At 53.1% G+C, this 13,203-nt stretch overlaps 1 protein-coding gene across 2 annotated transcripts in view; it reads left to right on the top strand.

The window, feature by feature from the left end:
• The window catches only part of CCDC12 (coiled-coil domain containing 12), a 56,422-nt gene extending 46,825 nt beyond the window's left edge, over positions 1 to 9,597 (top strand). For both annotated transcript variants that reach the window (XM_030306212.1, XM_030306204.1), the window contains exons 3-7: positions 3,138 to 3,217; positions 4,827 to 4,888; positions 5,109 to 5,143; positions 6,219 to 6,295; positions 6,391 to 9,597. In XM_030306212.1, the coding sequence (XP_030162072.1) occupies positions 3,138 to 3,217; positions 4,827 to 4,888; positions 5,109 to 5,143; positions 6,219 to 6,295; positions 6,391 to 6,473 (337 nt within the window). In that variant the 3' untranslated portion in view covers positions 6,474 to 9,597. The remainder of the gene's footprint in view (positions 1 to 3,137; positions 3,218 to 4,826; positions 4,889 to 5,108; positions 5,144 to 6,218; positions 6,296 to 6,390) is intronic.
• Positions 9,598 to 13,203: the final 3,606 nt, after the last annotated feature.

The following is a 13,203-nucleotide window of genomic DNA, read 5'->3' as shown; positions in this document are numbered from 1 at the left end:
ACGTTTATTTTTTTGAGTGAGAGAGTGAGAACGAGCGCAGGGGAGGGGCAGAGAGAGAGAGAGAGAGACAGACAGACAGACAGGATCTGAAGCAGGCTTTGTGCTTAGAGCAGAAAGCCCTATGCGGGGCTTGAACCCACAAACTGTGAGATGATGACCTGAGCCAAGGTCAGATATTTTACCAACTGAGCCACCCAGGTGCCCCTATATTTCATTTCTAATCATTTTAATATCTGGATCTCCTGTGAGTGTATTTCGTCACCTTTATTATTATTTTCTTTTCTCATGGCTTTGGTTGAATCCTGGATGTTGTGTATGAAAAATCTTAGAGATAATCTGGGGTTCTGAATTAGTTATTTTCCTCCAGGGAAGATGTATTCGAGCTTTGGGCAGGCAGTTAGACTAGGGGTGCCCTGACCCACCCTCTCAGGACTGGGGAAGAGGCTTCCTTCCTGCACTGATGGAAACTTTTATCTCTTCGGCCACATGAGATTGCAGGGAGCTCTCCTTGGGGTCTCAGCTGTTCAGCCTCTGCTCGTAAGTAGACATGCTTTAGGGGAGATGAGGTGCCCAGTGTCAGGCTCACCTGTCACACTTGCCCTTCCTATGATTGCAGTCCCTCAGATCCTGGTTGCCTTGGGGCTTGTCCAAGGCTAACAGATTTTTTAAAATATGTCTCGGGGCTCCTGGGTGGCTCAGTCGGTTAAGCGTCCAACTTCAGCTCAGGTCATGATCTCACGGTTTGTGAGTTCACGCCCTGCATCGGGCTCTGTGCTGACAGCTCAGAGCCTGTAGCCTGCTTCGGATTCTGTGTCTCCCCCTCTCTCTGCCCCTCTCCTGCTCACGCTCTGTCTCTCTCTCTCTCAAAAGTGAATAAACGGTAAAAATAAATAAATAAATAAATAAATAAATAAATAAATAAATAAATAAAAGTATGTCTCTTGTCAGGTGTTTTCAGCCATTTTCAGAAGCAGGGGGTTAAACCTCGGCTCTATGTTGGAAAAGCCAGGCCCTGGAGCAGAACCCAGTGTCCCCATGACCTGTCACAGAGACTCCTGCCCTTCAGGGGTGGGGCCCGAGGGCAGGGCAGGTAACTGGCATTCATTAGAGGCTATCTCTTCATAAGCTCTCTCACAGAGTGAATCAGAGAGGGCTTGGATGTAGCTTGACGGAGCTGGACATACCCTTCTTGTTTAATGATGTGGAAGCTGAGGCCGAGAATGGGATGGTCCCACAGTGACTGGGACACAGGTGTTCTCGACAGCTGGACTGGTGCTCAGCTCCCAGGGAGAGCAGGGGACGCTGGGCGGTAGCACTGCTGTGGGGGATGGGGCTGCTGTGTGGCCAGCCTCCTCCCCCCCCCCCCCCCGGGCCCCCGCCAGTGCTGCTCTTTCCTATTGTGCTGCCCTCTCCCTGTCCCCCTGCTGTGTCTTCCCTGTTCCAACATCTTACGAAGCCTGGGCAGCAAGGCGGCTGGGGTGCGGGTACTTGTTCCTGGGGCTTCGAGCTCTGGGTCCAGTTCCTAGCAGACTCCCCTCTCTCCTGCTGATTTCTCACAAAACCCTGAAGCTGGTTTCTGAGAGCGATAGTTTTTTTTTTTTTTTTCTCACTAGTCCATGCAGTTTTCTTCCCACACCCAGTTTCTCTTCTGCTTTTCTCACTACCTTGTTGTGAACGAAAGTCAGTGTACCGAATCATGCCCCACTTTCTCTGCTGGGGCTTCCGTGGCATTTACCAGCAGGCCTGCAGGAGGCGCTAGAGGGTAGAGGACAGGGTGGGTGTTCTGCTCTTAGCGCCGTGGACTCTGGGCATGGGGCCTTGGCAGAGAAGGGGGCTGCCAGAGCTGGTGATAGGGACTGGTTGGCAACAGAAAGCTCCCAGATTCAGACCTCTGCCACTTGCTGGGTGTGTGGCCACAGACACCTGCTGCCTCATCTGTAGAACAGCTTGCCTGCACAGGGGACCTCAGCAGCGGTTTTGCCCGGCACAGAGGGTTTGGTAGGTGACGGACTGTGGGAGCCCTCCTGCTGGGAAAACCATCCCAGGACTTCTGAGGGGCCAGCAGCCGTTGAGGGGCTCAGAAGACGTAGTGAAGGAGGACCCACCTCCCAGGCTCACCTGGCTGGCATGTCAGGGGGCTGTTCTGCTTCCCTAGAGTGGAAATGGTCTGTTCCACAGTCTGTCTTGCCTTTATGAAGCAGCAGCCCCCACATGCAAAGTGTCACTTTGCCAGCCCGTGGAGGGAGCCTGGGGCCGTTTCTCCTGTGGTCAAGCTTCCCTGTGTGGGGGTCGGGATTGATGAGCTGCTGAGCCAGGGAGACCCCAGCACACGCCTGGCGTGGAGGCCACCCCTGCCCAAGGGGACTGACGTGAGAGGAAAGTAACAGCGCTGTTGCTGGCCGGGCCCAGTGTGTGATCCTGGTCCCTCACAGCTCCCCTCCCTTCACGGAGGTCTTGGGGTCTGCCCAGTAGCGTTTTAAAGCCCTCTTGTGGCCGCGGGGCCATGCAGTTCTTCCGGCTGTCCCAGCCTTGCACGCTGTCGTGCCTGTCCTTCACCCTTGCCGGCTACTCCTCGCACGCACACACCCTTGCCACCAGGAGCTGAGGTCTGTGCCAGCGGCTCCAGGCCACAAAGGCTCTAAGAAGGAAGCCAGGCTTGGAGAAACAGTGGGTGACCACCGGCTTTGTCCTGTAGGAGAAGCTCAGCCCGGGAGCTCCGGCCCTGACTCCGGGTCAGACGCTGCAGCCACTGCTGTGAGACCTTATGAAAATGCTCCAGTCTCTCTGACCCTCAGTTCTCCCGGCTGTCAGATGGAGCTCATCCAGGAGAGACAGCCAGAGAATGCTCCCGGGCATCCCTGGCCCCAGCTCTGGGCGAACCTACGGTGCGGGCGGGGCCTTGGCGGAGTGACCCGCCCAGCTGCTCCCCGGCAGATGACGGGGCTGCATGGAGAGGGGGGCCCGTCCCTATGGTCCTTCTGTTCCCGTGCTCTCCCTCTTCACCAGGCCGTCTCCAGAGAGACCGGAGGAAAGTCACCGGCTCGTGTGGCTTCCTCACAGTCCGACCTCCAGGTGTACGAGGTGAACGAGACTGCCACATGCTTCGCTCCATCTCTGCTTGTCATCTCCTCTCGTAGGGAACTCAGGCTGCGGAACTACGTCCCAGAGGACGAGGACCTGAAGAGGAGGAGGGTGCCCCAGGCCAAGCCAGTTGCGGGTAGGTGGGCCGCAGCTTTCCGCCTCCGAGGCGCCGTCAGCCACCTCCACGTTGTCAGGTGTCGTCCTCTCTTGGAGGGTAACTGGCAGTGCCAGGCCTGGAAGTTGGGCCTCCAGGACCCCTGGCAACGTCTCACAGCCATCCAGAAGTGGTCAGTGCTGAGTGACAGCAGAGAGGTGGTCAGGGCACGGCTGGAGGGCTTTGAGGGCTTTCCGGGGACCTGTGAGAGAAGAGGCCCCATTCCCCTAAAGGACCTCTCTGGGCTGAGACGTGGAAGGGGCAACAGGGGCAGGGGCATAGGTGGGGATGGATCCTGGGGGCACTTGGGGGTCAGAGTGAGAGACCCTGGAGAAGAGCTGACCACTCAGGTGCTCAGAGAGCAGCGGGCGGGCAGGTGCCCGCCGGCTGCGAGGCGTGGCAGTGCCAGAGCGCAGAGGATGGAGAAGGTGTCCCTGACGGCAGGTGTCCCTGTGTGAGCGGCCTGGCCGTGGGGCTGCCCGGTCTCGTGGCGTGGGGAGCAGCACAGCAGCCGGGAGCTTCTGGAGATGCTCCACACTGGAGATGCAGAACACTTACCACGTAGACCCCTGGCCCTGTTTTCATCCTTCGTTTCTGTTACCGGTTTCTAATTATACAAATTATAAATGAATAAGTACATTTATCTTGAAGACAACAAATTGTTGCCCATTCAGCCACCCCCGCCCCACCCTCGTCTACTTCCCCAGTTGTTCACCTCAAGATTCGTGTGCTTCTTAGGTGGTTCGCTTCGTGGTTTGGGCCCCCATGGTGGGGGCAGTAGGCGGGACCGGGGAGAGGGGCGGGGAGTGGTCCCGTCCCGCGGCTTCAGCATCTGTGGCTGGAGGCAGGTGAGGCAACATGTGGCCACAGTGACGGGGAGTGGTGGGGGGGGGGGTGGTGGCGGTGGGGGTGGTTGGAGGAAGCGCCCGGAGCCCAGACTTGTTAGTGCGCCTGGGTCTAGGCAGGCCCTCCTGCTCTCCCCACCCAGGGTTAGGGTTAGGGTTGGGTGCCGTCAGCCGCTGGGCATAGCTGGGAGGCGCGTGAGGTCAGGGCTCCCCAAGGTGGGGAGCACGTATCCTTGCGAGCACATATCCAAGTGGGATGGGAAGAAAAGCCACCTGTGCCCCAGCTAGTCCAGGGCCCAGAGGATGTCCTCAGAGCCCAGGAGCCCCTGGAGATTGTGGGAAAGCCAGTCCTCACAGCTCTTCGCAGAACCATCCTGTGGATATACCAAGGCAGCTCTCTCATTTCCCAGCTGGGGAGAAGGGCCGAGAATACTGGCCATGCTTCCCTGCTGGAGGTCTGGGCTCTGTCTACTCTAGCCTTCTGCCTCCTGCCAGCCCTCCTTCGCCCCAGGTTGGCTGTCATCCGGGGAAACCCAGGCCTGCCTCCACGGCTGCCTTTGCAGAGTCTTCGCCTCTGGAGGTTGGGTGCCCCGGGAGAGGTGGGGGCGAGAGAGCCCAGGGTCTCGGGGGGAGCCCGTTCCGCACCCTCCCCCTCTCCCGTGCGGGGTGCCGGGTGTGCCTCGTGGGCCTCAGGGAGAGTGGCGGCCCCTTTCCGAAGGCCTGTGTTGTTGTCTTGCACCCTCTAGTGGAAGAGAAGGTGAAGGAGCAGCTGGAGGCCGCCAAGCCAGAGCCTGTCATCGAGGAAGTGGTGAGTGGCCCCCGTCGTGGGCCCTTTTCTCCTCCCCCACGGCTCTCCTCCCTCCTACTTCCCTCTTCCTCGTCTCCACTTCTACATTCCCTTCCACCCCCTTTTCCCACACCCCTCCTTCCTCCCTCCCTTTCTCCCACTTTCTGCCTCAGTCCCCTGTCTGCCCACGTGCCCTGGAGCGGGGGCCCTCTGGTCCTGACACGTGTCTCTTCCTCCCCAGGACCTGGCCAACCTCGCGCCCCGGAAGCCTGACTGGTGAGTGCCGCCGCTGCAGGACTCGCGCGGACCCACCGGCCGCTCTGGGTGCCAGACACGGCCCTCAGGCTGGGCCTCTCCCACCTCACAGCAGGGAGACGGACAGTGTGGACACTTGCTGTCCAAAGGACGTGCTGACAGGACAGAAGTGGAGAATGAGAGGGTGGCCATGGGGGTGACACCTGGAGGGCGGGGGAGGGGGCTCCGGGAGGGTGAGGAGCAGCAGTCCCTTGAAGAAGTCCCTGTTGCAGGGGTGGGGGTCCGGCCACCTCAGAGAGCTCCATTTGAGCAAGGCTGGCCTTGGCCCTCAAGGAGCCACAGGATGGAGGCGAGAGGATGGGGAGGGCAGGTATAGATGGCTGTCCCAGTTCTGCTGCCACTGGCCTGTTCTGCTTTGTCCTCAGTTTCCTCTTCTGTGAAATGGGGCTGCTCATCCTTTCCCGATGCCCCTGTGACCAGGCTGATACAGAGTGGGGGAGAGAGGGGCCATGTGGCCTGGGGCTTGTGTTCTACTTGACCTTGGGCCAGAGGCGCAGGCCACATCCCTCACCAGCGATTCTGTGACAAGTACAGCACCACCGAAGGTGTTCTCATTTGTCGAAACAGAAGCACGGGGCATGTGTCCTCCGAATCCCTGGGCAGGGAGAATAGGCTATGTGTGCACTTCTGGAAGCTCCTGGTGGTGAGGGTGAGCACATGGCTAGAGGAGGAGCAGGACCCACAGTGGGCTAGGGCAGGTCACTCCCTGATGGTGACCGAGGGGACCAGGCTGAGAGGGGCCCTGAGATACCACCCACCCTTGCACACCTTGACTCGGTCCCGTGTTTGGTGGGTCTGCGCCATCAGTCGCTGCCTCAGCGGGACACGGAAGGGTGACTGCTGCTGGGCTTTGGAGGGTGCAGAAAGGGAGAGAGGAGCTTCCTGGCCTCCTCCCCGGGGTGGTCTCCTCCCCACGGTGGTCTCTTCAGGCAGCTGAGTGTGATTCCTAATGCCAGAGGGGCTTTGGGAGGGGAGGGTCCCAAGGCCACACCAAGCCAGTCTTCAACTTCGGCCTCCTCACACCTGCCTGCTCCAGGGACCTCAAGAGAGACGTAGCCAAGAAACTAGAGAAGCTAGAAAAACGGACCCAGAGGGCCATTGCCGAGCTGATCCGTAAGTGCAGGGCCTGGCGAGGCGGGATCCCTGCCCTCTGGGTGGTGGCCCAAGCACAGGGCCCCTCCCCACTCCTCTGTCTGTCCCTCATCCAGGTGAGAGGCTGAAAGGCCAAGAGGACAGCCTGGCCTCTGCAGTGGACGCCACCACCGAGCAAGAGGCCTGTGACTCTGACTGAGGCACGCCATGTCCCCTTGCCCCTGTCAGGCCTGTCATGTGGGTGGGTAGTCTCGGGCAAGGGTGGGGCTGGGATTGCTGTTACCTCCAGAGCCAAACCGCCCTGTCAGCCTGAAACCCCCGCCGTGGGGTGAGGTCAGCTCCTTGTCTCCTAAGTGGTCCCCGTCACCCCGACAGGGGCAGAGCTGACAGCAACCCTGTGGGCTTGCTGTGTCTGTACATATGTATGTATTTTGAACTTTCTTTTATCTCTAGAAATAGAAACAAGCAGACCTGTATGTGCGCCAGAAACCTGTCAATATTTTCTGAGTCCTGGGGCGCTGTGGGTTTGGGCCCCAAGGCAAAGCAGAGGTGAAGCTTAGTATGAGTAAGTGCTGTGTTGGGCTGGGCATGTTGAGGCTGGAGGGGTGCAAAAGGCCCAGGCCTGACCTTCTGAGTCCAGAAGGTAGTCGTGTCAAAACCCACAGGTGACAGAGACCGAGTCTGAGAGAAGCTTCGCGGGCCTGGGCCTCGCAGCAGTCTGTGGGACAGCGTGGAGGGGCTCCCACCCTGGTCCTCTGTGGACTCCCTCACAGTGTGAGAGAGGCTGGGGGTGTGGAGGGGGTGCACTGTGCCTGGCAAGGCTCCATTCTGGGCCGCTCCAGATTCCAGGCCCCTGGTGCTGTTCTCTCTCACCCTGCACAACCCCAAGCAGCCCTTCTCCCCACAACACAGTCGGAGCTAGACTGTGGCTTCTCTGGGACAGGGCCCCTGTATTGGGTATGGTGGCTCATATAGACTAGGGTATCATAGCTTTGGTTTTGAGTGTGGTCATGGACCCTGGGTCCCCAGGGTCCTGGCATTAGGACCGTGAGCCTTCTCTGGAGCTGACTCTCCAGAGTGACTAGCTGGCCACAACTCCCAAGTCCAAGTACCTGTGCCCAGCTAGAATTTCATGACCAGAATGATTACACTCTTGATTCTCCTTCAGGGTTTCCCCTTGAGCCTCCCACCCCCGCCCTGTGTCATTCCAGGGTGTCGTCCCCTCTGTGCTCAGTCGGAGGAACATATGGCCTGGCTCTGGCAGACAGTGCCGAGGACCCAGGTCATAGTGGTGGAGTGAGTGTGTGCACACAGAGACCGGCATGCTGATACAAAAAAGTGAATGCTTTCAGCTAAAAGAACGCAACTACCCAAGGAAGGTAATTTGTGCAGAACGGGAGCAGAAACTTGCAGGGATGATAGGGCTAAAGTGGCAGGTGGCTGGCTGAGCAGTGGGCAACCCAGCACTCTGGTTCCCACACCAGTGGGGGTTAGACATGCCCACAGGTATCAGGTCTAAAGCCACACTCCTTCTGCATAGCAGCGTCTGGAGCTGGGCTTCCCTTCCTGGGAATAAAGGATAAGAAGGTGTCCCCGGCCCAGGACTGCTGTAGGAAGTGGGGTGCTCGTCCGTGACAGTGTGAGACTCACACGTGGTGACTGGCGGCTAGCTTTCCACCAGGACTAGAGTGTGGCCAGCCCCACAGAACAAGAGCCCCGAGTGCTGATGAGAAGTTTCCTTCTGCATTTACAGCTCTCTATGCCTATAGAAAACTGCCAGGCAGAGAGAGAGAGGAGAACAAAAACCATCACACACGATGGGCACTTAGACTCACAAAGTATGTGAGAAATCCAACACCTTGAAGAATGGCTACCATCCCAACATGTGGAAGAATTTACACCCAAGGAAGCTGAAACAGTTACATCCTAACAGGCTTTTAAAAAATGAGTGTTTGTTTTATTACCACAGAGATAAAAGAGGGACTGAGCCCCATGTCTCAGGAACAGGGATTAGGCATGAGGAAGATCTGTTTAGAAATCTTGGAAACAAAGAACGTTTATGAAAATAAGCAGCGCGCGCACACACACACACACACACACACTCAGCAACTCACTGGAGGAACTAATAATAACAAAGAAGGAATTGATAAATTGGAAGGGAAAGCTGAAGCTCTAAAAGGTGGCAGAGAGAGAGAAAGAAGAGAGAGAGGGCGGGTTGAGAACCTTGACGTACTGCTCGATGGCCTTTAGTGGACAGGAGATGGAGAAAAACCTGGAGACAGAGGGTACTTGAAGAAGGAATGGCTGACCACGTCTGTTTCTGGCATCACAGTAGAATAGTTGCCTGAAGTGATCCTCCCATTGCAACAGCTAAAAACACTAGGTAAATAAGTCATTACAACAAATACTTTTTAAATGCATCACTGATCTGGCAAGAAAGTCAGGAACACTCAAGCAAGTAGGTAAGAGAAGCAGCAGAATGCTGAAGCCTGACCTTTGCCTTGAAGATATGTAACAAACCAGGTGAAACCAGTCTTGGTTTTTGGGGTCCTCGGTGTCTGGGGCTAAGATAACGCAATGCCTGTGCATAATGAGGGGCCTGGTAGGAGAGCCCTCCAGAAAGCTGGGGCCCCCAAGGGCAGCTCCCTCTGTGAACGAATAATAAATCTGCTGTCTTGGCATCCCAAAGGAAAACTGAACCTTGCCGCTGACTGAACTGAAAAAAGGTCTCCCTTGAGAACTGAGCTGGCCCTCGTGTGGGTTTGCTCATGAGAAACCTCCAGCCAAGAATATAAATGGCTCCAGAATGTGGTGGTCTCAGATGCTTGATAGAAATGCAAATCCTACCTGAATGAACCTTGAATCATTGCAGTCCTTAACGAACGCCTGTTGATAAAGTTCAGGAAAAGTGAGCAGCTTCTGGAAAAGGTCACCCACCAAATCTAGGAAACAAGGCACAAGAAGCAAAGGACATGGGCAGGGATGTGGTAGAATCAGACTTGCAAAGGATTCATACATTAGAATGACCAGGTAGATGATTTAAATGTTTAAAAATGATGCAAGAATTAAAAGACAGGCTTGAAAATAGGAACTGATTTGCCAAAAACCAAAGTGATGTTCTGGAAATAAAAATTATTATAGCAGTTAAAAGCCCTGCATCTGTGAATTAGAACTAAAGAAGCGGTTCATGTACAGGAAGCTAGGCCTGAAGAGGTCTTCCAGAATGTAGCAGGATAAACAGATTGATAAAACCTAAAACAAGAAGCTAAGAGAGATGGAGGACAGAGTAGGAAGAGCCGACATGATGTGTGATCGGAGTCCCAGGAGAGGAAAAAAATACAAAAATAGAGTGGAGGAAACACTTTTTTTAAATGACTGTGAACTTTTCAAAATCACCAGTCCACGGATTCAGCAAGGCCAGCAAATCTCAAGCAGGGCAGAAAAAAGAAACCAACACTGAGATGTCCCACCTCTTGATGTGGATGGTGATTAATTAGGTATATTCACTTTATGACTATTCGTCGAACCATACACATATGATCTGTATGCTTTTTGTATGTGTGTTAAAGCTCAGTAGGCAAGTTTACTTAAAATGTTTTCTTGGATCAATCCTCCATCACTGTGTACAAATTACAATCAAAACCCAGTGGCTTGAAACAAACCTTTACTACTGGATGGTTTCTGTGCGTCTGGAATGCAGGAGTAGCTCACCTGGGTAGTTCCAGCTTGGGGTCTCTTTAAGGTTGCAGTCAAGACATCCCCCAGAGCTGTAGCCACCCAAAAGTTTGGCCGAGGCTGGGGGGTATGCTTTCGTGATGGCTTCCACTCCCAGGAAGGCTCATGGAAGCATGCCGTATGCACAAGTCCTTGCCACATGGATCTCTCTGGCAGGCTTGCCTGCGTGTTTGTGTGCTGTGGCAACTGGTTTTCCCCAGAGTGAGCGAGCCAAGACAGAGGCAAGTGGAAGCTTTAGAGCCTTTATGACCTGGTCTTGGAAGTGATGTGCTGCCACATTATATTGTGAGGAGCAAGTCACTACATCCAGACCACACTCAAAGAAGAATTAGTTCCACCTCTGAAGGGAGGTCTAAGGATCTGTGGATGTATTTTAAAACCACTGCATACCCAGACACAGTGCAATAAGTTGGCAGAATGAAAAGAGCAGAAATGATGTTAAAATTAGAAAAGATTTATTCCCTTTTAATGAGCAAGACAGCAGATGTCTCAACCACAACCAGTGTTAACTGGGGAGACACCTTCTGGTATCAGTGTTAACTGGACGAAAAGAAATTGTCAACTTAAAATTCTATACCCAGAGAAAATATCTTACAAGTACAAGATAGTTTCAGACAAGCAAGCCCAGAGCATCTATTACCAGCAGACCCTCATGAAAAAAAAAAAAATCGATTTTGGGGGTAATGAAAATATTCTACAGTGGATTATGGTGGTTGCACACATCGGAAATACGCTAACAGCCATTGAATTATACACTATCAATGGGCAAATTGTATGAGGTGTATATTATATCTCAAGCTGTTGTTAAAAAATTAAATAGGGGTGCCTGGGCAGCTCGGGCAGTTAATCGTCCAACTTCAGCTCAGGTCATGATTTCGTGGTCTGTGAGTTTGAGCCCCATGTTGGGCTTTATGCTGACATCTCAGAGTCTGGAGCCTGCTTCTGATTCTGGGGTGTCCCACTCTCTCTGCCCCTCCCTGCTCATGCTCTCTGTCTCTCTCTCAAAAATGAATAAATGTTAAAAAAAAAAAACTAAAAATGAAATAAATAAGCATTCTTAAAAAAAAAAAAAAAAAAGTTCTACAGGATGTCTTCAGATTGAAATGAGACTGGATCCCAGATGGAAAATCTGAGCTAGAAGTAGGAACAAAGAGAAAGAAGGTGGAACTCTAAATAGGTTATAAAATGAGAATGTTCCATGGAGTGAAAGTAAGACAAGGGCTACGAGAACATGTAACAGCAGTGGTAGGTACATACTCTTGATTGGAATTACAGCTCTATGAAGCTCACGGATGAAGAAACAAAAGACTCAGACTCTGCTACACAGGCAGGCTGACGTTTCTGCAGTGACCCTAACAATAGAAAAAGAGTGTACCACTTCCAAAGCAGTTGTAACAAAACAAAACAAAAAACAAACAAAACAAAAAAAAACTACCCAAAAGAAGGCAAAGAGAGAAAAGTGGGACAAGTAAATTAATCCAAATACATCAGTGTACTAAACCACCTTATTTTTTTAAACTCAGTCTGATGCTGTTTAAAAAAAAAGCTTAAACCCAAACCTAAACTCAAAGAAAGATGGAAGTGAAGGGATTAGAAAGCTCTATCAAGCCCAGAACCAACAAAGGTAGCTGGGGTAACATCAGACAGGGAGACGTTCGGACAGAAGTGGTATTAGCTATGTGAATGTGCTGTGCAGCACTTGGGGCTGTCACTTGCCGCCCAAAGGGTGCGACCACTTTGGAGAAGTGGAACACGTGTACAAGCTGTAAGCAGCAATTCCAGAAGTAGTGTCCTGGGGGACCTTGGCACGGGTGTGACGCTTGCAGGAGCGTCATTCATCACAGCGCGTGTGCACACATCCACCACATTGAAACACACGTGTAATAAGCTGTGATTTGTCCGGTGGAAGACTCTGGCAATGAAGTGAGCTACAGCCACATGCGATGTCATGTCCCAGAAGAAAGGGAGTATGAGCCACTTCTGTGTGTTACATAACAGGCAGTGAAACAATATACTCTCTAAGGATACGCGTACGGAGGGTAAAGTGGGTGCAGAAAAGCAAGGTGACAGTCCTCAACACTAGGCTTGCAGTTCACTCCGGGAAGGAGCCCTCTGAGGTATTGATAATGTTCTTTAACTTGGCTTGAGTGGCAGGAATTCATTTTATTCTCTATCCGTTCATTTTATATACTTTGTTGGTATATTCTGTATGTCACATGCATACTTGTTTAAGGAGAGAGGTCTCCAGGAATTCACAACAAATTATTCGGTAAGTGTGAAATGGAATTTTTTTTTTTTTTTTACTGTTTATTTTTGAGAGAGAGGAGGGACAGAGTGTGATTCAGAGGAGGGGCAGAGGGAGAGGGAGACACAGATTCGGAAGCAGGCTCCAGGTTCTGAGCTGTCAGCACAGAGCCGGACGCGGGGCTTGAACTCGTGAACTGCAAGATCAGTCAGACACTTAACCGACTGAGTCACCCAGGCACCCCAATTTTTTTCTTTTTTTAAGTAGGCTCCATGCCCAGCTTGGAGCCCAGTAAGGGGCTTGAACCTCCCCCTGAGATCAAGACCTGAGCTTGAGATCAAGGGTCGAACGCTCAACCACCTGAGCCACGCAGGCACCCCTGAAGTGCAGTTTTTTAATGACCACGTCTGCAATTTCACTACAATGGTCTGGGTTAGAACACTGGGGGTAAAGAGAAAAATCATACAAGCACACGGGAGATAAAACAACCTATGAATGAATGCATTGTGTTTTCATCAGTAGTAGATACTACAAGACAACATTTTCCTGAGTGCTGAGGAAACAAATGTCCATCTGCTTAATTATCGGACATAGCAACAGACAGACATTTTCGGGCTTCCGATACCAAGTGTTTACTCTGCACACATCTTTGCTGGAAGAACTCGAAAGGACGCTCTGTAGTGAGAGGAAGCATGGTAGGAGCTGGAGAGCAGGAGAGAATCGGGACTGCATCTGGTGGACACTCACAACAGGATCTTCAACCAGGAGGCTTTGCTGTTCTTGTGTTAAGTCCATGGGGATGCGGTGGCTCCAGGGACATGGCTCCCCGTTGTCTCCCCAGCTGCCGTCCTTAGCTCCCCTAGGAGTCTTTGCACCACCGGGTTGCAACTACGGGCAGGAGGGAAAGGGCAAGGGGCAAGCCAACTAAGGAAACGGTGGCTTCAAGCCC

Source organism: Lynx canadensis, chromosome A2 (genome assembly GCF_007474595.2).
Source record: "Lynx canadensis isolate LIC74 chromosome A2, mLynCan4.pri.v2, whole genome shotgun sequence".
NCBI lineage: Eukaryota > Metazoa > Chordata > Mammalia > Carnivora > Felidae > Lynx > Lynx canadensis.
This window is presented reverse-complemented; position numbering and strand designations above follow the sequence as displayed.